At 38.7% G+C, this 25,183-nt stretch overlaps 1 protein-coding gene across 6 annotated transcripts in view; it reads left to right on the top strand.

Moving 5' to 3' along the window:
• Nucleotides 1-25,183, top strand: part of LOC135205053 (actin nucleation-promoting factor WASL-like) — a 250,054-nt gene that overhangs the window by 166,825 nt on the left and 58,046 nt on the right. For all 6 annotated transcript variants that reach the window (XM_064235319.1, XM_064235321.1, XM_064235324.1 and 3 more), the window contains one exon: nucleotides 22,230-22,326. In XM_064235319.1, the coding sequence (XP_064091389.1) occupies nucleotides 22,230-22,326 (97 nt within the window). The remainder of the gene's footprint in view (nucleotides 1-22,229; nucleotides 22,327-25,183) is intronic.

The following is a 25,183-nucleotide window of genomic DNA, read 5'->3' as shown; positions in this document are numbered from 1 at the left end:
TAGTGTTTAATTAATGTATAGTATTAAGTGAGTGTTTGAGAATATAGTGAATTTAATGTTTATGAGTGTTTAGTGTATAGTGAGTGCCTGGTGAGTGTTGAGTATTCAGTGAGTGTAAAGTGTTATTGAGTGTGAGTGTATGTTAAGTATGAGTGTAAAGTAAGTGTGTGTTTAGTGAGTGTAAGTGTTTAGTGAATGTAAGTGTATTGTGAATATGTACATTACTATCTAGTTAGTGCTTGGTGACTGTATGCAAAGAAAGTCCTGCACTTTAGGCCTTGACCACAATGGTTGGAGTGCTTAGGCCAATCTGTTTTTTTAAGTCAATTTTTCCATGTGAAATTGGGTCCAGTAATAATGAAAATAATAACAACAATAATAAGATCAACTAAATAATAATAAAATAATATTAGTAAAATAATATCAATAGTAATAATAATAAGATAATAGTAAAAAAAATAAAAATAATAATATTAAAATAACATTAATAGTAATAGAGTATAGTACAATGAACTTGACCGAGACCTTTTAATATGGCTGCCCGAAGTCACACACTCGACAGGGAAATCGCAAATCCAGTGATTGATGCTATATGGTTCTACCATACGTACTTTTAAGGAACTGTTGCCCAATCATAAAAGTTTTCATTCTTCCTTATCTGATACATATATGATACAAGTTTCAGTTGAACATGTGTGATATTGAGCACATATATGTCTGTATCATAGTGTTTCACACATACTTTTAGGGAACTGTGGCCCAATCATAAAAGTTTTCAAACTTCTCTTCATGTTCAAATGCATCGAAACTGAAATAATTGGCGCCACTACCTCAGGGTTTCAGGATATGATTGAAAGATAACAGTAAAACTTGTTTGATAATTGAAAATTTCAATGTTCAAATGTGAAATATTGAAATTCTAATGATACAAATGTAGTTACATACCCAGAACGCTCTTAATCTCAAGTGTTGATGGTTAAGATACCATTAGTTTTCCTACTTTTTATTGTTCGCACTGATAGATTTTTCTTTCCAATGGTTACCCAAGCTCTAGGGCATAATATGAGACCAGTTAGCAGTTGTTTTTAGCTTAGGAAGCAATGAATGTGAATACATGTAAAAAATTAAATTGGCCTGATTTTTTCAGGTTATTTTTTGTGAAAATTTGATTTTCCTCCCTAAAAAACAAGCTTTTTTGGTGGGGGTTGCAACCCTATTCCTGACAATTCCCACATATATTTGCATTCCTGATCCTTTCACTTCCATAACCAGTGCAAAAGGAAACTGCTGCTCAGCAGTCTTCACTGTTGTTCATACTCGCTCATCAAGTATTCTTTCTATTACCTTCAACAAATATTCTGTTAGTGAGATTCCTCTGATTAACACACACTGTATCTCCATTCTTTTAATCACTTACCATCAGTCATTCTTCTGAGTCCCTCAAAAGTTCCAGTATGAATGAGTTCTGTTCCAAGAGCTTATTTGCAGATTCAGTTTGTTCGCATGTCAAGCAGAGTTAGCCTAGGCATTCTGCAGTTTAGTTAGCCTACAGCATTATAGCACCATATACAGTAACGTGTGCATCAAGACAATATGATTTATGTACATTAAATAAGGTTTATAATAAATGAAAATTTTTTAAAATCCCTCCTTGAAAAACAGTGGCAGTACAATATGTTAAACCCAGTGTGCATATTAAACAAAAGAATTAGAAATATAAAAAAAAAAAAATAAAAGATTAAATAAAATGAAAATATATAAGAAAATAAGAGAAAATTATTTCACATGATGCAATTTCCATTTTGTCTTTAAAACAACTAGAAGTTCTCTTTCTATATACAAAAAATGCCTTCGATCTTGGTTGCATTTTGACAACCAGGTACCGAGGTTTCTTGTATTTTTATTTTTCATCGTTTTCTGTTAACTGATCTGGCTGTTTACTGTTATCAAGAGTATGCATACCTTTCTCTCATATTCATGGACACTTTCTTGTATACTGTTGGCTAGAAGTTAGAAGAAAATTGTTTTAAAAGTGTTTAAAGCTGTTGAGAATACGTATGCACACCTCTTATATTTATATTGACATTTTTGTAGGCTTGCCAGAAGTTAGAAGAAAAGGCTTTGGAAAGTTATGGTTATTTTTTTTATGGATTTTGGGTGTGCATTTTAATAACCAATCATTCTCCTCGTTGGACAAGTGGTTTTCGCGCTCGGCTACCAATTCAGTGGTCCAAATTTCGATTCTCAGCTCGGCCAACGCGGAAGTAGAGGAATTTATTTCTGGTGATAGAAATCCATTTCTTGATATAATGCGGTTCGGATTGAACAATAAGCTGTAGGTCCCTTTGTTAGGTGACTAATTGGTTCCTAGCCTCGTAAAAATATCTAATCCATCCGACCAGCCCTAGGAGAGCTGTAATCAGCTCAGTGGTCTGGTAAAACTAAGACATACTAAACTTAATAACCAACTGAGCAATAAAGAAAAACTGTTGACACAAAATAGGGCTCATGTGCACAATCAAGCACCAAAGACACAAACTAACCTTCTGTTGCCTTTTCTTTCCCACCATTATCCTTACATTATCTTCCTTCACTTTATCGTGCCACATAATTCTCTGTCTCCCTCCTGACCTTCTTCCTCTAACAGGTTCCTCCTAAGCCCTCTTCACTCCCTGCTCATCATCCATCCTCAACACATGCCCATACCATCTCAACTGTGCCTCTCTATCACCTCTGTAATCTTTACTAAGCCTGCCCTTTTTATTTCATCATGTCCCAATCTCTCAAGCAGCGATATTCCTATAATCCATCTCAGCATTCTCGTCTCTATTTTGTCAAGCTTTACTTCCTCTTTTCTTCTAAAGCCCATGTTTCGGATCCATATATATTAACACTGGTCTTATTACTGTGCTGTCCCCCTCAACTTTGGGCCAACCTTGATATGGTGAGGGGCTCTCGAACCTCTAGAATTTTCCTAGATTTGAAACCAAGAGTCCCATATAATTGTTATATACGTATTTTAGAATTAGTATTTGTGGATTTTTCCACCTTTGTCAAAATTTACAAAATTTGATAAATGGGAAAATATATCATGGCTTGAAGTGGAGTGAAATCCGAAGCTAATTAGTGGGAACTGTGGTAGTAGAACCATCATCTACCTGACAATGTTCAGACCTGTTTTTTACAGGCGGAACTATTCTTTGGAGTTGGACCACGGATTCTAGGGGGCTCTAGTTCTAGGAATAGGACCCTCGGCATTCTGTCCGATTTGCCCACACAGGCACAGAAGTCTACGAACTTTTATTTTTGTATATAACCATGACAATCTTTTATTATTGTTATGTTGTTTTTAATGTATAGCTGTTCTAGGCTATAACAAGTGCAGCCTTAATTTCCTGAACGTAAAGTATCAGTCGCCATTTGTATTTCGTCAGCTGATAACTCTTTATTTACGATTCACAAAAATTTTGCATTTGTTTTATTCTGTTGGTAAAATGATGCTGCAAATTGAAAAACTTAGTGATGCAATACATTTAATAAAAAAAAAAAATATTTGTGAATTAAATATCATAAAATAGGAAATTAATCAACTCTCGTCAAAATTAAACATTTTTTCTAAAATTCTTTTCTTTTATAATGTCATTATATGTCTCATTAAAACTGTCAGTATCTCCATTAGGTAAAGGTAGATTAAAGAATAGAAATTAATAGTTATTATACTGTTTGATGGTTTCAGTGGTTGAAGAGAGATAATAAAAAAGGGTTTCACGGAGCGACACGGACCAAGCCCAGAAATGTATGATTAATATATGTAATGTGCGCTAGTTAAAAGTGGTTGCTTGGCAATCTTTCAGCACTCAGTAAGGTTGACAAAGTGATTGTAAACAAAATGTCGGAAGCTTTATTTTTTTATTATAGTTAATAATTATTTGTAATGAGTATACATATATATACATACTGTACTAGTGCATAAAATATTTTTGTTAATAGAATACATATATATGTGTACCATGTTATATATGTAAGTGTTACATAATATTAAAATATGGAATTTTATTCCATATATATAAAAACTAAACTATGATTAATTAAAATCAGTGACCCAAGAGGTCAACCAGTTTGCTTGCAGGAATGTGATCAGACCAGATATGATAAAGTAGGCTAAGATGACGTGTTGTATCAATCAGTGTCTAGTTTGCCGTCATCTGTGGTCATCAAATCTACTTTTTTGTACATGAACTTTCCTGTCAGATATATAATTAGCTATAGTCTCCGACGTTCCTGACAGAATTTCAAATCTCGCGGCACACGCGACAGGTAGGTCAGGTGGTCTACCTTACCCGCCGCTGGTTGGCGGGTGTATGAACCAATCCCCCTTGCTTGTCAGATTTTCTCTGTCGCTGGAAACGATAACAACTGTTGTCGGTTCCTCTGGATAGATTTTTCGATTCTCGCTTGCCTGGAGTTGATTTGGACTTCTTTTGGTGACGTATACGCTCTGTTTGGCTTGGCATACGCTAATTGTGGACCGTTTTGATTTTGAACTGGATTTTTCTTTAACAATGTCTGACCTGGATTCAGTAGTTAAAACTTCTGTTTTGTTTAGGGTTTGTGTGATTGAAGGGTGTAAGGTGAGGTTGCCGAAAGCTTCGGTTGACCCTCACACTGTATGCATGAAATGCAGGGGGAATGAATGTTCTTTTAGTAAACCCAAACGTTGCACAAACTCAAGAACACAAAACTAAAAAACGCCTTGTAAGGAATGCAAGGTTTTGAATGAAGACGAATATAAGGCTCTCTCTTATGTTAGGAAGTTGGAACGTGATAGAGTACGTAAGGCTTCCTCTAGAAGTTCTAGTAGGTCTAGAATGAGTGAGTTGGATGTGGATCCAAATACTAATGTAGAAGTAGAACCTTCTTCCCAAGTTGCAGCCCCTGCTCCCCGCACCGAAGCCGAAGATTTGTCTTCGGAGGCGGCGGCTTTAAGAGCCACGATCTTTCTATGGATCAGAAGATTCGTCGGTTAGAAGGTAAGGAGAGTGTTAGTGATCAGTGCAGTGTCCCCAGTGTTGTGGAGGGTGCGTCTGACCGGCTCCTTAGTGCCTCTAGGCCTAGACCTCTTCCAGACTCCCAGTTCCAGTGGAGTAGGAAAGTCGAAAGCCGCAAGAGGGCTAGGGAGAGCCCCCACCGGTCATGGCGTCCCTCGCAGATCCTGAAGTACGCTCCCACCAGGCTGCCTCGGATCGCTACAAGAAGGAGATCCTACGTCAATGCTTCTCCTCTTCGTCGTCTCCCTCTCCGAAGAGAGGTTGGAACTCCCCGGATGCGTCGCGCCCGTTGAAGAGGGCTTGGAAGGCTCCCTGCAGTCCTTTGGCTTCTAGCCCGGAGGTTTTCCCAGAAGAATCGTCGTTGGAAGCAAAGAAGCCCAAGAGATCCTGTGATCGCTCTTCTTCTCGCGCCCCTCAATCTGCGCCTGGTTCGGAGGAAGACCAGCCAGATTCTCCTACTAGAGTCCTTGCGGGACTTCAGGCTCAGATCTCGGCGTTGGCGGACTCTCTGGCCTTTAGATCGCGTAGGAAGAAGGACGTTTCTCTTCCGATCAAGAGATCTAGGCGCCGTTCTTCAGAGGATCGTTCTCCTCTTTGTAGGCGTTCTCCTTCATATGGGGAGTTTTCGTATGAAGGTAGGAGCTCACGCGAGTGGCCCCACTCTCCTGGCTCTCTTTCTGCTTCAAGGCGCCAAACATCGGTCAGACGCTCTGTGGAGAAAGAAGTTTTTTCTCCAGATTGGATTCCCGCTTCTGGTAAGCGCTCTTCGCCTGCTCATCACGCTGTTTCGAGGGTACGGCCGAAAGGAGATAGATACTTGGAGCAGAACAGACCTCTTTCTTCGTCTCCCTCTCGTGGAACTTCTCCTCAGCTACTTCGAGAAGCTAGAAGGCGCCCTTCTACAAGTAGGCGTTCGTCTTCCGGATGTCACTCTCCTCGAGTTTCGGATCGGGCGTTGAGTAGACGTTTTTCTCCTACTCGTGACTCCTCTCCCTACAGACGTCAAGAGTCTGGTAGGAGCCATGCGCCTGATAGGCGTCCTGCTGGTAGCCGCTCCCCACTTGATAGGCGCCAAGAGCCTACTGTACGTCGATCTCCTAGTAGGCGCTCGTCTTTTTCAAGGCGTCCTACTCCTGACTATTCTCCTCGTGGCAGACAACCAGAGACTTTCAAGCGCCCTTCTCCGTGTAGGCGCTCTCCTTCTTCTAGATGCCCTACTCCTGACCGTTCGTCTCTTGGTAGGCACCAAGAGCCTTGCAAGCGCCCTTCTCCCGATAGGCGCTTGTTAGCTTTGAGGCGCCCTTCTCCTGAATGTTATCCGCTTGTCAGACGTCAAGAGTCTCGTAAGCAGCCTTCTCCTGGTAGGCGCTTTTCTCCTTCCAGTCGACCTTCTGTTGATCGTACTCAACTGGACAAGAATCAAGAGCCGCGCAAGCGCCCTGCTCCTAATAGGCGCTCTACTCCTGGCAGCCGCTCTCCTCAGGATAGGCGCACAGATTCTGGTAGGCGCTCTCCTCCTCGTAAGTGCCCTGTCGATGTATCCAGACCTTCTTGGGGTAGGAGCCCTGCCTCTTCTTCAGCCGAGATTTCGTCTATCTCGAGAGGGAGTCTCATTGCAGACAATCCAGATCGGACGGGCGCTCTGCCTTTTCGTCTCGTTGTTCTCCTGCTGATTTGAGCTCTTCTACGAGAAGGCGCTCTCCAACCTCTCGCTCGGCTCCTACTAGGACCTCTTCGTCGCCTAAGGATCTTCCGCGCTCCTCCGACAAGAAATCCTAGAGGGTTCGGATGAAGAACCGAACACTTCTGGCCAGGCGGTGTCTTCTTACAAGAAGCTCACAGAGCTTCTCCTGCAAGAATTTGGGGATTCCCTTACTCCTACGGCTCCTCCTTCTCCTCACTCGTTATTTTCTACGTCGAAGACAGCGAAGGGTTCTTCTTGTGTGAGGATGAAGCCGACCCTTTCGATGAAGAAGGCACTGAGGAGTTTTGGTTCCTGGATGGCTTCCAAAGAGGAAGCGGGGAAAAACGATGTTCGCTTTCCCTCCTTCGAAGTTTATCAGGACGCGCTGGTTCTGGTATGAAACAGGAGAGTCCTTGGGATTCGGGTCTACCGTCCTTGGCCGATTCCGACTTTTCGGCTCTGGTAGATGCCACAAGGAGAGCTGCTCTTAACTCTGCGAAGACAACTTGGGCAATGAACGAAGTAGACCACATTCTGAAAGGCATGTTCAGAGTGCTGGAGGTCTTTCACTTCCTTGATTGGTCGCTGGGAGTCCTGGCTAAGAAGATAGAGGTGCCAGAGTCTTTTTCTCCAGAGGATCTCATGTGCGTTTTGTCTTGTATGGACAAGTCTGTAAGAGACGGAGTGAGTGAAATCGCCTCCCTGTATGGGGCCGGGATCGTGAAGAAGAGATCTGTACATTGTTCCTTCTTGACGAAGTCCGTCTCCCACGCTCAGAGGTCTTCTTTGCTGTTTGCTCCTCTGTCCGCTCAGTTATTCCCTAAGCATCTAGTCCAGGACATATCAAGATCACCCAGGACCTTTTGGCCCAGTCGGCAAGGAAACCTTGCCCTTCCTTCCGTACCAAGGCTAAGAAAGAGAAGTCGAGTACTCGGGAACCTTTTCGAGGGGCTTCTTCCTCCAGAACCTCTGCGTTTAGGAGTCGTAGACCCTCCAGAAGAGGTAAGACTTTCGCCAAGTCAGTCAAGGCCCCCAAATAACTTGCAAGTCCTTCAGACAACGGTGGGCGCCAGACTCTTAGGATTTGCGGAAGTCTGGGCCCAGAAAGGGGCGGATCCTTGGACCCTTTCAATTTTGAGGAGAGGTTACCTCATCCCTTTCACCTCAAGACCTCCCTTGACGACCACCCCAAGGGAGTTGACGGCCAGGTACAGAGACCCCATCATGAATCAAGCTCTCCATCTAGCAGTAGATCAGATGCTGGAGAAGTAGGCTATCGAACTAGTGACAGACCATCGTTCATCAGGCTTCTACAACCGCCTTTTCCTAGTTCCGAAATCCTCAGGGGGATGGAGACCGGTGTTGGATGTAAGCGCCCTGAACTTCTTCGTAGAAAAGAAGAAGTTCACGATGGAAACACCTTCATCAGTGGTGGCAGCACTTCGTCCAGGGGACTGGATGGTTTAGGACGCTTACTTCCACGTACCGATCCATCCTTCCTCGAGGAAGTTTCTCAGATTCATGATGGGGGGAAAAATTTTCCAGTTCAGGGCTCTGTGTTTCGGCCTCTCGACGGCCCCTCAAGTGTTCACGGGGATCTTGAGGAATGTAGCTCAATGGCTTCATTTGAAGGGGGTGAGGATATCCATGTACCTCGACGATTGGCTGATAAGGGCCAATTCAGAAGATCGTTGTTTGAAGGACTTGCAAGTAACACTAGAATTGACGAAGGCGTTGGGACTTCTCGTCAATTTCAAGAAGTCTTCGCTAATTCCCGAGCAAGAGTGTGTGTATCTCGGGATACAGATGAACTCTCTGAGTTTTTGGGCTTTTCCCTCTCAGGAAAGGATAGCCCGAGGATTCGAGAGAGTAACAACCTTCTTAGAGAAAGAAGTATGCACAGCGAGGGAGTGGATGAGTCTGCTGGGAACGCTCTCCTCACTGGAGCAATTCATTTCCCTAGGAAGGTTGCACCGGAGACCGCTCCAATTCTTTCTTCATCGGAATTGGAGTCGTCCTTCTCAGGATTTGACGTTCTCCCTGTCGTTATCTCAGTAAGTCAAGAAACAACTCACATGGTGGACAGATCCCAACCTTTTTGCGAAGGGACTGTCTCTTCAATCCCAGAGCCCCAACCTAGTGTTGTTCTCCGACGCGTCGGACACGGGTTGGGGGGCGACTCTGGGAACCAGCGAGGTGTCAGGTACCTGGGTGGGGGACCAGGTATCCTGGCACATCAACAGAAAGGAGTTGATGGCTGTGTGGTTGGCTCAGAAAGCTTTCGAGCCCAAAGTCAGAAGATCAGTAGTGCAGATCAACGCAGACAACACTACAGCTCTGGCATATATCAGGAAACAGGGGGGGACGCATTCCTTCTCTCTGTACGAGACAGCAAGAGACCTTCTTCTGTGGGCAGAAGAAAGGGGAATCAAGCTTCTCACCAGGTTCGTGTAGGGAGAAAGGAATGTGAGAGCAGATCTCCTCAGCAGGAAAGATCAGGTCCTTCCCACAGAGTGGACCCTTCATTTGGATGTATGCCAGAGCCTGTGGAAGTTGTGGGGCAGGCCACACATAGACCTCTTTGCCACGTCAAAAAACAAGAGACTGGATCCTTACTGCTCTCCGATCTCAGATCCAGAGGCATTAGCAATAGATGCTCTTCTGCTAGACTGGAGCGGACTCGACGTCTGCGCGTTTCCCCCCTTCAAGATTCTGGGGCTAACAATAAAAAAATTCGTAGAGTCAGATTCAACTAGAATGATCCTAATCACTCCCTTTTGGCCAGCCCAAGAATGGTTCACAGAGGTACTGGAATGGTTAGTGGACCTTCCAAGATCGCTCCCGCTAAGGAGCGATCTACTCAGACAGCCCCACTTCGACAGGTACCACAAAAATCTCCTCGCTCTCAGTCTGACTGGCTTCAGACTGTCCAAAGTCTGGTCAGAGCGAAAGGCTTTTCAACAACAGCTGCTAAAGCAATTGCAAGAGCGAGGAGGCCTTCCACCTTGCGTGTATACCAGTCAAAGTGGGATGTCTTCAGACGATGGTGCAAGAGAAAGAACATTTCCTCTTCCAGTACCTCTGTGACCCAGATTGCGGATTTCCTGATTTTTCTCAAAGAAGAGTGTCATCTTGTTGTGTCTACTATTAAAGGATACCGGCGGTATTTCGGCATAGAGGCTTGAATATCTCCGAGAATAAGGACCTGCATGATCTTATTAGGTCATTTGAAACTATTAAAAAAAAAATGATCTCATATTGCACCGAACTGGAATCTAGACGTCAGTACAATTCCTTGGATCGTCTAGATTTGAACCACCTAGTTCAGCCTCTTTCAAGGATCTGACGAAGAAGGCTCTCTTCCTTATGGCCCTAGCAACAGCTAAGAGGGTGAGTGAGCTCCAAGCTGTTGAGGGCAATGTTGGGTTTAAGGAAGAATCTATGGTTTGTTCGTTTCTTCCAGGATTTCTTGCTAAGAACAAAAACCCATCACGTCCATGGCCCAGGAGCTTTGAAGTTCGTGGTTTATCTTTTCTTGTAGGGGAAGAGCCTGAAAGAACTCTTTGCCCGATGAGAATTGTGAAGTATTAACTTAAGAGGAAGGAGCAACTTAAGAATAATCAAGATGTACTTTGGTGCTCCGTGAAGGACCCCATTCGGCCCATGTCGAAAAATACTCTTTCCTTCTTCTTGAGAAGCCTTATTACAGAGGCACATGTTGCCTGCAAGGAAGAGCATTTTAAGCTTCTGAAGGTGAAAGCTCACGAGGTGAGAGCCATTGCAACTTCGCTTGCATTCAAGAAGAATATGTCTGTGCGGAACCTGATGGAGATGCCAATCGGTTTTTGCAAACCACTACCTACGTGATGTAAAAATCACTTATGATAAATGCTTCGCCTTAGGCCCTTTCGTATCGGCGGATTCGGTGCTGGGGCAGGGAGCTGAAACTTATCCTTTTTAAACTTTGATATGTTACCCTATATTTTGTATTTGTGTTTTTTGGTTGTCTGAAAAAGGTTGCAGGAGGCACCTCTTTTGGTCGTAGTATTAACCCTTTGTATTTTAGTTAGGTGGTCTGTTGGGTTTGGCTCCTTGCAGAGGTAGTGGTAAGGATCTGTTATGTAAGCGGACAAGTTCCCTTTAACAGGATCCGACTTGGATTCTACCACAGAAGGGGATCACGTATCCCAGTGGTAGATCCGAGGGTCTTTCAGCAACAGGTCACGTCCTAGCTGTAGCTCTCCAGGCAATGCAGACTCAAAGACAGTATCTATAAAGTCTTCAGCCTGAAAAGGTGAGAACCAAGGTTTTATATCCTACAACATTAGTTGTTTCCCTTCTTTCCTGTATTTATTTTAGCTGTCTCTTACCCTCCACCAAGGGTGCCAATCAGCTAAGTATATATCTGACAGGAAAGTTCATGTACAAAAATGATATTGTTAAACTACAATAAGTTTTGTACATACTTACCTGGCAGATATATACGATTAAATGGCCACTCAAGCCTCCCCTCAGGAGACAGGTGGAAGAGAAAATCTGACAAGCAAGGGGGATTGGTTCATACACCCGCCACCCAGCGGCGGGTAAGGTGACCACCTGACCTACCTTTCGCGTGTGCTGCGAGATTTGAAATTCTGTCGGGAACGTCGGAGACTATAGCTAAGTATATATCTGCCAGGTAAGTATGTACAAAACTTTATTGTAGTTTAACAATATCATTTTTGTAAACGGTTGTCAAAGCTTCCTGCTTGAGACAACCACAGTGACCTATAACCCAGGCGGCCTACATGACTTGTAATCTATGTCATCTGTGTGTATGTTCGTATGTTCGAGCTACTGTCTGCTCACTTTATGATTGTAAACCAGATTGTAGTCAGACTTGAATTAAGCCATCATCATTGGCAGACCTGTCCAATTTTATCTGATCTTCATCATGTCGACTTCAAGAATACAAGATATTTTTGTACTCTGTGTTATTTCAACTAGAAACCTCGCATCAGAAGAAGATACTGAATGAACTTAGAATTATCATCATAAGAGTTTGAAACATCTCCGCCTTCATACCCAAAGAGATACTGACTTACAAATTATCATCGAAATCTAAGACACTCCAATGAGTATGGAAAGTCATAAAAAACCGACCTTAGCGTAAATTATTGCAGGTCTAAATAACCTCACAGGGTGCCTTATTAAACAAAGGCATCAGCCCTACATATGTGTACAGTAGCCTAAACTATACCCAATGAAACAAATTGAATACATGTGTCCCTACCTTTTTTGTTGTTGGAAACTGTTGGATAGGTTGTGGGAGATGGAGATGCACATTACATGTGTACTTGATGTAGTTACTGATGAATTCTGTACACATTAGTATGTAATGAAAATATGGTTATACAGTAACAGTATATAGTATACAGTTATAGTATGTACTTACTATAGTAGTATTAGTATAGAATATATATAACAATTCATAAAATAAGTGAAGAATTCCTTACCAAATTCTAGTGGTTGGCTTTTTTACTGGGATGGGCTTTTCTGTACTAGGATGGACTAGTGGAATCTCCCTGTGATTGGGAGTCTGGAATGATGAGATAAAAATGATACAACATGTACTACTAATACTGTAAGCCCAGTAGTAAACTACATACTATAGTAGTACCTACTACATACATGCAGTTAGTACATAGTATGTGCTATATTACATGCATACGTACTGAACTGTACCACTAGTACCTGTAAAGGTATCTTCTTCTTCCTCTTCTTTCCCACCGTTATCCTTACATTAAGGGGTCAGCTGCCTGATGCACCCTTCTCCACTGCCTTCTGTCAAAGGCATCATCCTCCACCAAATCTATTTCTCCATACAGTGGAACCTCTACATACGAAAGTCCCTACCTACGAAAAATTCAGGTTACGAAAGCAAAGACGAAGATTTTTTTGCTTCTGTATACGAAAATCATTCAGATTGCGAAAGGGTAAAGTCCAAGATTCGCCCGGGCCGCCGAGAACAATTTTAAAACTGGTGCACCGTCAACTCGGTAGACTCGCCACCATCCTCTTGCTCTCCCGTTGGTTCCTGATGCTAGTCACCGCCGTAAGATCCTGCTCTCTTATTGGTCAGCATCTGTCCCATCATGCCTCTATGTAAAGGCGTTCCTTGACCATTTTTTGCGGCAGCATTATCGTAAACATCTTTGGAATTCGTTCGTTCACATATATTTTGTTTGTTAACGTAAATTCATATTAGTGATTTCACTTTCGTTGTACTGTAAGTTACTTTATCGTGTTGTGTGTGAACTTAATGACTTATGTTATTAGACACGGGTCCCAAAAATTTTCTGAAGTTCACGAAAAGAAGATGTTTTCTATGGAGACGAAGATGGAGACAATCAAGAAGTGTTAATGTTTTCTGCCATTTGTTTATGTGCTTCGTAAAGTTTAGTGTTAATGTTTTCTGCCAATTTTTAGTGTTTTGTAAAGTTAAGTGTTCATGTTTTCTGCCATTTGCCCTCCTCCTCGGTCGCCACTTTTTTGACATTGCCTCACTCGAAAGGTAAGGTTCCACATTTTACTACTTATGTACGTACAGTATTTCTTTTACCCTGTACACTAATACACTTTATTTACAGGCATAGTATAGGTTGTGTTAAGTATTGAATGGTCCAAATTGTTGTATTTCATTGTTTATTGGTCAATTTAGCTTTATTATAAAATTTACTGTGGTGGTTTTTGTAGGGCTTGGAACGAATTAGGCAATTTACATGTAAAATGTGGTTCGAGATACAAAAAAATCAGGTTACAAAGGCCGCTTCAGAACGGATTAATTTCGTATCCTGAGGCACTGCTGGTATATACATACAGTAAGTCTTTTGTAACACAATTAAAAAACTTTATATAGTTCGTAGTATATGTATATGTACTGTAGTATATAGTATGTATAGTAGTAGTATGTATACCTAAAAATAAATTAAAAATAAAGAATTCCTTACCTGATGGACATTGAGAGGGTACAAAGTCTAGTGAGTTGGCATTTGAGGAAGGGATCACTGTATCTGATTCAGTTGGAGAGGGTGAGCTGGGCTTAGGAGGAGGGGCTAACTCCTGGATCTGGAATAATGATAAAATATATACAATACACACCTACTACTATAGTATATGTAGCATACATTTATAAAAGTTCCTCGGATGAGTCAGTAACATGCTTGATTACCTATCTCAGAGTCTGAGTTCTATTCCCTCTCTGCCAACAAGGAATCAGAGGAATTTATTTCTGGTGATAGAAGTTCATTTCTGGCGATAAAAATTCATTTCTCAATGTGGTTCGGATCCCACAATGAGCTGTAGTTCGGATCCCACAATGAGCTGTAGGTCCCGTTGCTATGTAGCCAATTGGTTACTTGCCACGTAAAAATATCTAATCCTTTGGGCCAGCCCTAGGAGAGCTGCTCATCAGCTCAGTGGTTTGGCAAAACTAAGATATACTTAACTTAATACATTTATAAAATTTTTAACAATTTATAAAACCATTTAAACAAATAAAAAAGTTAAGAATTCCATATTATATATATTTGTACTGTACTCTACCTTTTGAAGTGGAAGAGGGTTCGCTGGAATGCTTTTGGAAACCTTCCAAGGATTCATCATAGGAATTTTGGTCTGTTTCAAACATGCTGCTCACACCTGGAGTGACAGTAAAAAAAAAAATTTAGGTTTAAGAAACAGTAGTACATACTACATACAGTAATACATACATACAGTGTAACTGTGTACTAGTACACTATGGTAGTACGTACACTAAAACTATGCACAGGCAGTCCCCGGTTATTGGGGGGGGGGTTGTTCTGTTCCCGGGGGTGTGCCGACGAGTGAAGACTGCCATTAACCGAAACTCTGATTTATGGCGCCATAATGGCGCTTATGGCACCAAATAAGCAAGGGCCCTTATGGCGCACCGTGAGCATCCTTGTGTCGTGCCATAAGCATCCTTATGGCGCTGATAACCAGAACTCTTCGTGTTATGGTGTCATAAATTGCTGATTTTACTGACCAGATACAGCTGGAGAGTCATCACTTGGAGGGGTCATCAGGACTTGGAAGGTGTTGGCAATTCTGGAATGATGATAATGAAAAAAATTTGGCTATACAACAGTACTGTGCTGTACAATGCAGACAAATATAAATCTATCAGTACAGTAGTACGTATTGTACAGTACTTTACAGTATGTTTATGTATATAAAACAATTTAATATGTAAAAAAAAAAAAAAAAAAAAAAGTTCCTTACCAGATAGACCTGGAGGGCTTGGTGGGTCTAGTAACAATGGAAAGTCATCACTTGGAAGGTCATCAGATATTGGCAGGTGGTGGCTGGATCCTGGAATAATGATGATGAAAAAATTAGGTTATGCAACAGTACTACTTACTGTACACAGTACATACATATAAATATATAAAATGTACAGTAGTATACTGTACAGTACATGTACATTGCAGTACAAACATGTAAGTATGTTATTCAAACCTCGTACTCCTATCTTATCGCATGTTTCGCTTTTTGTAGACTTTTCTACGAAATTTTGTCTTGGTTATTGTATGTTTCCTTTGTTTTTGTACACTCGGAAAAGCGCCATCTGGAGCCCAGTGCGTGACCTGGCCCTGTATCGAGTGCCCAAACAAAGCATCCCATCTTCTTTCGTGACCCATTCTGCTTTTGTGTTCGTTTTTTTTGTGCTTTTTATTCTAGTGCAACTGCTAAATAAGCCATCACAAGGCCAAAGAAAGTTCCAAGCGCCAGTGCATCCGTTAAAAAGGCAAGAAACATTATAGAATTTAAAAAAGAACTCGTAGCGAAGTGTTGGAGGAAGTTGCATGCTTATCTCAGTGAGAAAATACCTACAAGCACTGCTGGTAGTGAATTTAAGGCCAGCAGAGGCAGGTTTGAAAATTAAGAAAACGAATGGGCATACATAATGTGCCTACTTCAGGGATTAAGGAGGATGTTTGCAAAGTGGAATGATGTAAAAAATTTTGTGGAGAATTATCATCCCAACAAAAGTTGTAATCCGTGTTTCCAACGTGTTTATTGACAATGCCATGTTTAACTTTAGGTAAATTTTAAAGAAACGCCAGAAACAAATGTCTCTGGACAGTTTTATTGTGCAACAGGGGTCCAGTAACTCTCAAGCTGGTCCTAGTGCCAGTAAAAAACGAAGAGTGGAAGTAACCTCAGATAGTGCCAGTAAAAAATGAAGAGAAGTAACCCCTGATAGGTCTTTGATACCTGAAGTTCTTTAGTCATTTATATTTATTTCATTGTTTTCTGTTTGTAAGACTATTTATTCCCTATAAAATTTATTTTTTGTTAATATTTTTGGGGGTCTGGAATGCATTAATTATATTTACATTATTCCTTATGAGAATTATTGTTTCTGTTCGTACATTTTGAATTTCAAGGAACGTTCTGGAACGGACTATGTAAAAAAACCAAGGTTCCACTGTATATAAAACAATTTAGTACATATTATGTACTACAGCAAAAGAAATAAGAAAAATTTCTTACAAGATATAGCTGGTGAGGCTGGTGGATTTACTACTGGGGGTGGTGCTCATCCAGGAATCAGACCTTGGCGAAGGTTTGGTGGTCTCATCCCTGGAATAATGATGAAAAATATTAGGTTATGTAACAGCATTGTAGTATTGTATACATTATATATGTAAATGTATATTAGTACAGTAGTATGTATATATTGTACAGTAGTACTTTATAGTGTACATAAAATAGTTTAGTAGTACAGCAGTACATATGTACTACAATAAAACAAGTAGAAAAAAAATTCCTTACCAGATTACGCTGGAGAGGTTCATGGGTCTGATACTGGTGGATGATCATCAGGATCAGGAGTTTGAAGGTGGTGGCTCAATCCTGGAATAATAATAATAATGAGGTTAAGCAACAATACATAAATATGTAATATACATTAGTATGCACAATACTAGGTACGTATATACTATGTACTACACATACTACTTTAAAGTAGGATATATAAAATTATTTAGTACATATGTACAGTAAAACAAATGAATGGAGTAACCAAAAGGGACAGGGTTAGAAATGAACATATTAGGGGTACATTAAAGGTCACTGAAGCATCAAAGAAAGTGCAAGAGGCAAGGTTAAGATGGTATGGCCACCTGATGAGAAGAGAAGAGCAACATATGGCAAGAGAAGTGACGGACGTGAAGGTGGATGGAACACAAAGGAGAGGAAGACCTAACACCAGGTGGAGAGATGGTATTAGAGATGATATGAGGGAGAAGGGAGTACGGGAAGAAATGACACAGGACAGAGGTATATGGAAGAGACTCATTAAAAACTGCGACCCCGAATAGGGATGAAGCTGGGAAGAAGCAGTATAGTAAAACAAATAAAAGATTAATATTAATTCCTTACCAGGAGAGGTTGGAGATAATTCTTTATGCCAGGTTCATTGGAATTGGGAAAGGACATTCTTTCTGCAATAATAGTAAAAAATTATTGGGTTATACATAATATACTATATACTTACATACACTATAGTAAAAACTATAGTATGTACTGTATAGTGTACTATAGTGTGCTGTGTATACTAACCGTTTATGTAACAGTTTTCCTTTATAAAATGTATTAGAATTTATAAAATATTTTACTATATACAATAGTAACGTACTGTACAGTGGTAAACAAAGAGAGAAAGTGAAGAATTCCTTACCTGGGTTAAGAGTGGCAGATGATGCCGGAGACTTTGTCTTAAAGCTGAAAAACTCTAGGGTTCTTTTTGTTTGCTTCTTTACAATCCCTTGTAAAAGGTAAGAGCATCTTGAATTATCCTTTGAAACTTTATGAACCTTTCCACATTAGGGTCCTGTTCCTCGATCATAACCAGTCCTTGCTCAAAGTGGGCCAAAGCTAGTGACAAGCTCATAGCATTTAATGCCCTGGGCTTTAGGGTTGGTGCCTCCCTCCACCCCTCCTCCTCCTCCTCCTCCTCCTCCTCGCCTCCTCCTCCTCCTCCTCCTCCTCCTCCTCCACGATCATCTGCTGCTCCTCTGCTGACAACTCCTCTCCATGGGGATTCTAGCAGTTCGTTCACATCCTCGGCTTTCATTTCCAAATTGAGTTCCTTGCTGTACTGAAGGAGGTTCATTCTCGCAGCATCAACAGTCTCCCTTCTCAAAGCCTGTAAAGTTCATCACAAAATCTGGACACAAGTTCTTCCATTCAAAGTGGATTTCTTGATCTCATTCCAAGCAGCCTCGATGTTCTTGATAGTACTGTAGGCCTCCTGACTTGCTTGACATCCAACTTGCCACTGCTACTTTCGGGGACACTGAGGACATGGCGAAATGTCCTCCTGGTGTAGTAAGCCTTGAAGTTAGCAATGACTCTTTGGTCCTTCAGTTGCAAAAGCTATGTAGTGTTTGGTGGAAAGTAGACTACCTCCACTATGAGATAAATCTCACTCAAAGTAGTAGGGTGACCAGGTGCATTGTCCAGCACCAGCATGACTTTAAATTCCTTACCCTTCTGCAAATGCTTCTTAGCTGATGGTACAAAATGATCATCAAACCATTCCTCGAAGACACCTACAGTGACCTAGGCTTTCTTGTTAACCTTCCAAATGACAGGGAGGTGAGGTTTGAAAATTCCCTCAAGTGCCCTTGGATTTTTAGCCAAGTACGTATACTAACATGGGCTTCAGCTTGAAGTCATCACTGGCATTGCTCCCTGGGAGTAAAGTCAGTCTCTCCTTACTGACTTTATGGTCTGGTGCTGTCTTTCCTCCTTGGATATGCACGTATGACTAGGCATACGCTTTCAAAATAAGCCTGTGTCGTCCGCATTGAAAACCTGGTCAGCAGTATAGCCTCCGTCTTTGATAATTTCAGCAAGACAACTAGGAAATCTTTCTGCTGTTTCCTTGTCTGCACTAGTAGCCTCATCTGTAATGTTGTGCAAATATGCACAAACTTTGAAATGATTAAATCAGCCTCTGCTGGCTGCAAATGGTTCAGTTACATTACCTTCACCATGCTTCTTCACTACCGCCCGAAACAATTCCCTAGCCTTCTCCTGAAGCAATGCAAGGCTCACTGGAACATGTCGTTGGTTTTGGTCTTTGTGCCAGACCAACAATAACTTCTCCATCTCCACAAGGAGGGGGTTGTGCTGCTTTCCTATTCTGGTCGTAGCACCTTGAGTAGAGATAGCCCTCATAGAGGCACCACCTTTCATGTGTTCTAAACATCTTCCTTGTCATTGACTATAGACTGAACAGTATTCTGTTCAGTCCAAGGGCACATCCAATCTCAGCGTTAGTCTCAACCTGAAAGAAAAGCATTAGGTTAACCAGGCTGGGAATTTGGTATTGAAAATTAGTATACATGCTGTCCCCCCCCCCCCCCCCCCCCCCCACCGCCCCCCCCCAGTATGCATCCAGGACAGTACAGTACTGAACTACATTCAAAAGACCCTGAAATGATAGTAAATAGTATATTCTTTAAGGGGACCGTCCGCTATGATGTCTATTTTTTTATTTATTACGCAAAATACATAATTTTCATATATGTTTTAGATATATATAATACCTTCATCATATAAAAATTTCAAGTCATTTGATCAAAAACTTTTCGTTTTATTAGCAAAAAAATCATGATTTAAAAAAAAAAATTTAAAAAAAAAAAATTGGTAGAGTTTTTTTCTGCTAATATGACATCATTGTATTGAAAATCATACCATAAAAACTTCTTTATATACGGAACAATTCTGTGTGACAGAATTTTTATTTTTTAATTTTTTTATTTTTCATGAATTTTTTTTTTTTTTTTAGTCTAGACACTCAAAAAATTCTAAAAAAAAAAGAAAAAAAGATATCAAAATTCTGTCTCACAGAATTATGGAATTTTTATTCCTCTTTCCAATGATATCTTTCTCTCTAAAATTGGATAATAAATAACCGAGTAATGGTTACCGACAAGCGCATAAGTATGTTTTTAAGTTATGAGCTCCCAAGATTTGCTATGTAAATTTTTTGCTTTTTTCTTATAAAAGTCAAAACAACATTATTATAATTTCTTTATTGTACTTTTATTGTTGATTTCTACATCAAGGATCGTGGTCCTACCCCTAAAAGTGGTGTTAATACCCTCAGCGTGACACCAGATAATGATGTTGACAGCGAGACATGAGACATGAGGGCAGCTGAAAACAATTAATTTTCGTGTTTTTCTTTCAGCACACTCCTGGCCTTCGCTAATTTTGCTAGCCATAGTTGCTGAGTAGCCTTCTTGATCTTAGGTAACTTCGGCATTGCTATAAGTTCACTAAGAAGTTATAAATACAACGTAAATAGCTAGTAACCAAACGCAAGTGCCTACGTGCGTGTAACTGCTTTGATGTCTGTGGCGTAACTGAGTCATTCTCCGAGTCTCGCCTATAAATAACCACTCTGAGCAGCTCGCTCTCACCCAGTGTCACAGTACCTTTCATTGCTACCAGATGTATGAGAATTTCGAAAAAAATCTTAAAGAAATCGCTGTATATATGCAAAAATAAACACGCAAAAACAATTCTGTCAAACATCAAGTCATACAGACGAGCGCAGTTACGATGACATCATCATTTACGCTATATCTTCATTATTTTGTGAAAATAATTGGCTGAAACTTCTGGAAAGCATGGCACGCATGTTTCTGCATAGATACAAGTAATAACTCAATTTTTTATTTTTTCAAGTTGACATGTCATCCGCCATAGCGGACGGTCCCCTTAACAGGGTAAAATGTCACCCATGTCACAGATTGCTAAATAAGTATAGTACATATTTTCTCTCAATATTGAATTGTTCAAACGAAAGAAAACTCTTAGAAACCTTTCAAAAGATTGTGGTTTCATTAAAAAATGAGTTACTGTAACTGCCAATTGAAATAAAATATACCAAGCATGTGAAGTCTGTATACAGTATACTGTACTATATACTATGTACTGTAAATGCATTTTTCGTGATGTGTGTCATGCATATTTTCATTCGGTATTTATTCGGTTAAACCAAAAGAAAATTAAGCTTTTAAAGAACCTTGGAAAAGACTGAAGTTGTACAACAAAATGCTTTATAAGTAACTGCCAAATTGCTAATGTATAAGCATGTTATATCTTAGTAAATTCAATGTGTTTTTTGGAAACTCTGTATCGATAATGGTGGTAGAAATGCTGGCATTCCACTGCCAGGTTAACAAAGAAACGCTGGCGCTCTGCAGCCAGATTAACAAAGTGATTTTCATAAAACGATCCTAATAAAACTTAGTTATGTATGAGATGTTTATTTAACACTAACAAATTCATTTAATCAAATCAGCGCAACTGAACCAACTTATTTCTTGATAATATGAGTGGGGGACTGTGCTACATATATTAAATTTGCCCTGATGGCAAGGGTTGCTCAGTTCTAAACAGCCTAGGAAAAGAAATGAAAAAACAACACCTTTTTCAGAACGCTTAATGATGTCGTATTTCATCTCCATACTAGGGCCTCCATCAGATGTAGGATTCTTCTGTTTAGGAGCCATGCTGAACACTAGTAGCATAATACTAGAGTGCTGTGATGAACAACCTGCTTATATGGGAGTCACAAAGAGAATAAAGAACTAACCATGCTTTCTCATATAGCTGTGGGTTGTGTGGTATTCATCCACCGCATGCATGTGCGATTGACCCAGCCAGCAGTGAGGTCGTTGTCCGGTCAAGTGGAGTTAAGTACGCTCAGAAACCAGTTCCCGTCTACCGCTAGGGTGGTCCTCTTATGGCACCAATAACGACTATGGCGCCGATAACCGATAAAAAGCCAATAACTAAAAAATGGCGCCATAAGCCTAACATGAAAGCTTATGGTGCACTATAGCGATTTTATGGCGCCGATAACCAGACATGGTACCATAAGAAACTGTATTTAAAAAAAATATTTTTGAGAAGTGTCATAATACTGGATCGCCATTAACTGTATCAATCAACAACCGGGGACTGCTTGCATATATAAAAAGTTCAGTATTTTTAAAGATATATAAATATTGTCAGTGTCAATATATTCTATAATATATGCATTCTCATATGTTCTTTCCTGTCATGAGGACGTAGTGTGTAACTCACTTAAGAAGTGACAGTGTCATAAGAGTCCTTTAGGACAAAGTGTTGGCTTGGTTAAACACAAGAGGTTTGTAGTACATGATTATCTTTCACTTCCTTTACAGAACAATGCCTTATGCCATATTTCTTCATCACAATTCTATGTAAGACAAAGCTTATCATGTTATTCAGATATTTAGATATAGGCATATCCTTTACATGTATATTCCACAGGAAAAGTTATTTAAACAATTATGCCACTCATAATTTAGGTACATATTACATATTAAGTCACATCTCTTGTTATATATTACTGTATTTTCAATTACTATCTCGTTTTTCAGGATCAGATGATCGGCCTTAATTTTGCAGACGAAAGGGAAGCAGACTTTTTCAGCTGTGCTGTGAATAAACAGCTAGCAAAGCAACACAATAAGAAAGGTAATATTGTGAAAAGAAACTCACAATACAGTAATCCCCCGTATTCATGCACTCTGGATTCACAGACTCATGTATTCGCCGATTTCTCTCTGGAACATACACCTCCATTACTATGCTTGGAAAACTCGCTTTTTCAGGGTATTTTTCTGAGACATCCACAAAATCGTTTTTTTTTTTTTATCAATTTTATCATAAAATGCACTTTTTGTGATAAAACTATTAAAAAAAAGTTATAAAAATTTTTAGTGGGTTTTTCTTGAGTTTTAACTAACAAAATAGGAAGTCTTAAGCATTTTTATAGGGGGTTTCAACTATTCTCGGATTCTAGCTATTAGCGAGGGGGTCTGGTACGCATTCCCTGCAAATACGGGGGAACACAGTATTGTGATTAAATTGTTGAACAACAAAGAAGGTAATATTTATTGCAAAGTTAATTGAAATATGTTTTATTAATTCAAGTAGTATATTATGATATTAGATATTTCCAGAACATTGTAGTCATATACTAACTATGTAGAAATAGCTGTCCATAGAAGTGCAGTCTAATTGGTATACTTTAATGGCTCTCCCTGGTGGAAGTAGCAAAGGACTTTTGGTTCCTGTTACTTGCTGTCTTCATGTTTTCATATTTAAAATTTTTTTGTTTCATTACTGTTGAACTCCATGAAAACTGTTCCTGAACCAGTTTTTTGCCCTTTGTTACATGAAAACTGTTCCTGAACCAGTTTTTTGCCCTTTGTTATGATACCCTTAGGGCCTATGGTAGATATAATTAAAAAAAACCAGATTTTTTATATGGGGTGGTTTTGAGCATGTGATGAGATGTTATAGCCTTGGAGAGAGAAATTGCTATTGAAAAGCATTGGTGAAATTCTGTCAAATTTTAGATGCTGTTTGGTTTGCCGATTGTAATGTACAGAAAGTCCAGCGAGAAGTTAATAACATTCAAGATTAGAGGAGCTGATACGTAGGCCACATTATATTCTAATGAGATGAATGGACTACATTAGAGAGGAGGATGGTAGCTGTATACCTGGCTAGGGCAGATGACATGGCCTGACAACCAAGAAAATGCCATACGCTGATCTCTGCAAGTAAATATAAGAAACAAGGACAAAGAAAGCAGTAAAAAGAATAGAACAGTAACTGAGAAATGAAGAAGTCAGTGAGACTTAGATGGAAAAGTTTTATATATACATATAAGCGAATACCACGGGAAAATGATTGTCGATGTGTTTCTGAAGTATGATGCGTTGAAACTCGTCGAAAGGTCGCTCAGCTAGGCGAAGAATTCTCACTGGTAAAATCGACTTGGGCATCACTTGCTCGTTCATGCACTTCCGTAGAAAGTTTGAGTCGGAGTTTGGTTCAGTTGTGAGCGATGATAAGAGCATTACAGAAGGATGTCACGAATAGAACAAGGCTCAGAAAATTCAAAGAAAAGGCATAGAAGTTGCGTGTGGTTTCCATTATGCTTAAAAAATCACAGTAGATGCACGTGACTTATTCATAAATTAAGCGAATACCACGGGAAAATCATTTTCCCGTGCTATTCGCTTATTTATGAAGTCACGTGCATCTACTGTGATTTTTTAAGCATATGTATATATTATATATATATATAATATATTCAGTATATATTATATAATATATATAATATATTATTATATATCTATATATATATATATACTATGGTATTTATTTTGTGATTTTTTAATTTCATATGTATATATATAATATTATATATATATATATATAATTATATATATATAATTATATAATATAATATATATATATATATATATAGATATATATATATAATATTATATATAATATAATAGTATATATTATAATAATAATATATTATTATAATATATAATATAATAATATATATAATATAATATATAATATATATGATATATATATATATCATATATATATATATATATATATATATATATTATATATATATATATATATATATATATATATATATATATATATATATATATATATATATATTAATATAATAATTTATATATATATTTTATATATATCATAATATATATATATATATATATCTATATATATATATATATTATATATATATATATATTAGATATATATATATATATATATATATATATATATATATATATATATATATATATAATCTATATATATATATATATATATATAATATAGATATATATATATATATATATAATATTATACTATATATATATATATATATATATATATATATATATATATAATATATATATATATATATATTATCATATATATATTATAATATATATATTATATATATATATATATATATATTATATGATATATATATATATATATAGATATATATATATATATATTAATATTATAAGATATATTATATATAATATATATATATATAATATATATATATTAATATATATATAATTATATATATATAGATATAGATATATATATAATATATATATATAATTATATATAATATTATATATATATTTAATTATATATAGATTTATATACTATGTATATATATATGTGTATATGTATATGTATATGTATATGTATATGTATATGTATATTTGATGTATATATGTATATGTATACTGTATATGTATATGTATATGTGTGTGTGTGTGTGTGTGTGTAAATGGTGGATTGTATGTTTTTTACAAAGTGGATATTGAAAAATACAATGGAAAAAAACATGCAGTGAGAATTGACATTTTTTTCATATACAAATTAAAGAAACACTTTCAGAATTTTTCACTTCTGCAAAATGGTCAAACCTGTAGGACAAATGTTGAAAAAGCCTGCGGTGAGAATAAGT

This window comes from Macrobrachium nipponense, chromosome 48 (assembly GCF_015104395.2).
Source record: "Macrobrachium nipponense isolate FS-2020 chromosome 48, ASM1510439v2, whole genome shotgun sequence".
Classification (NCBI taxonomy): Eukaryota; Metazoa; Arthropoda; class Malacostraca; order Decapoda; family Palaemonidae; genus Macrobrachium; species Macrobrachium nipponense.
This window is presented reverse-complemented; position numbering and strand designations above follow the sequence as displayed.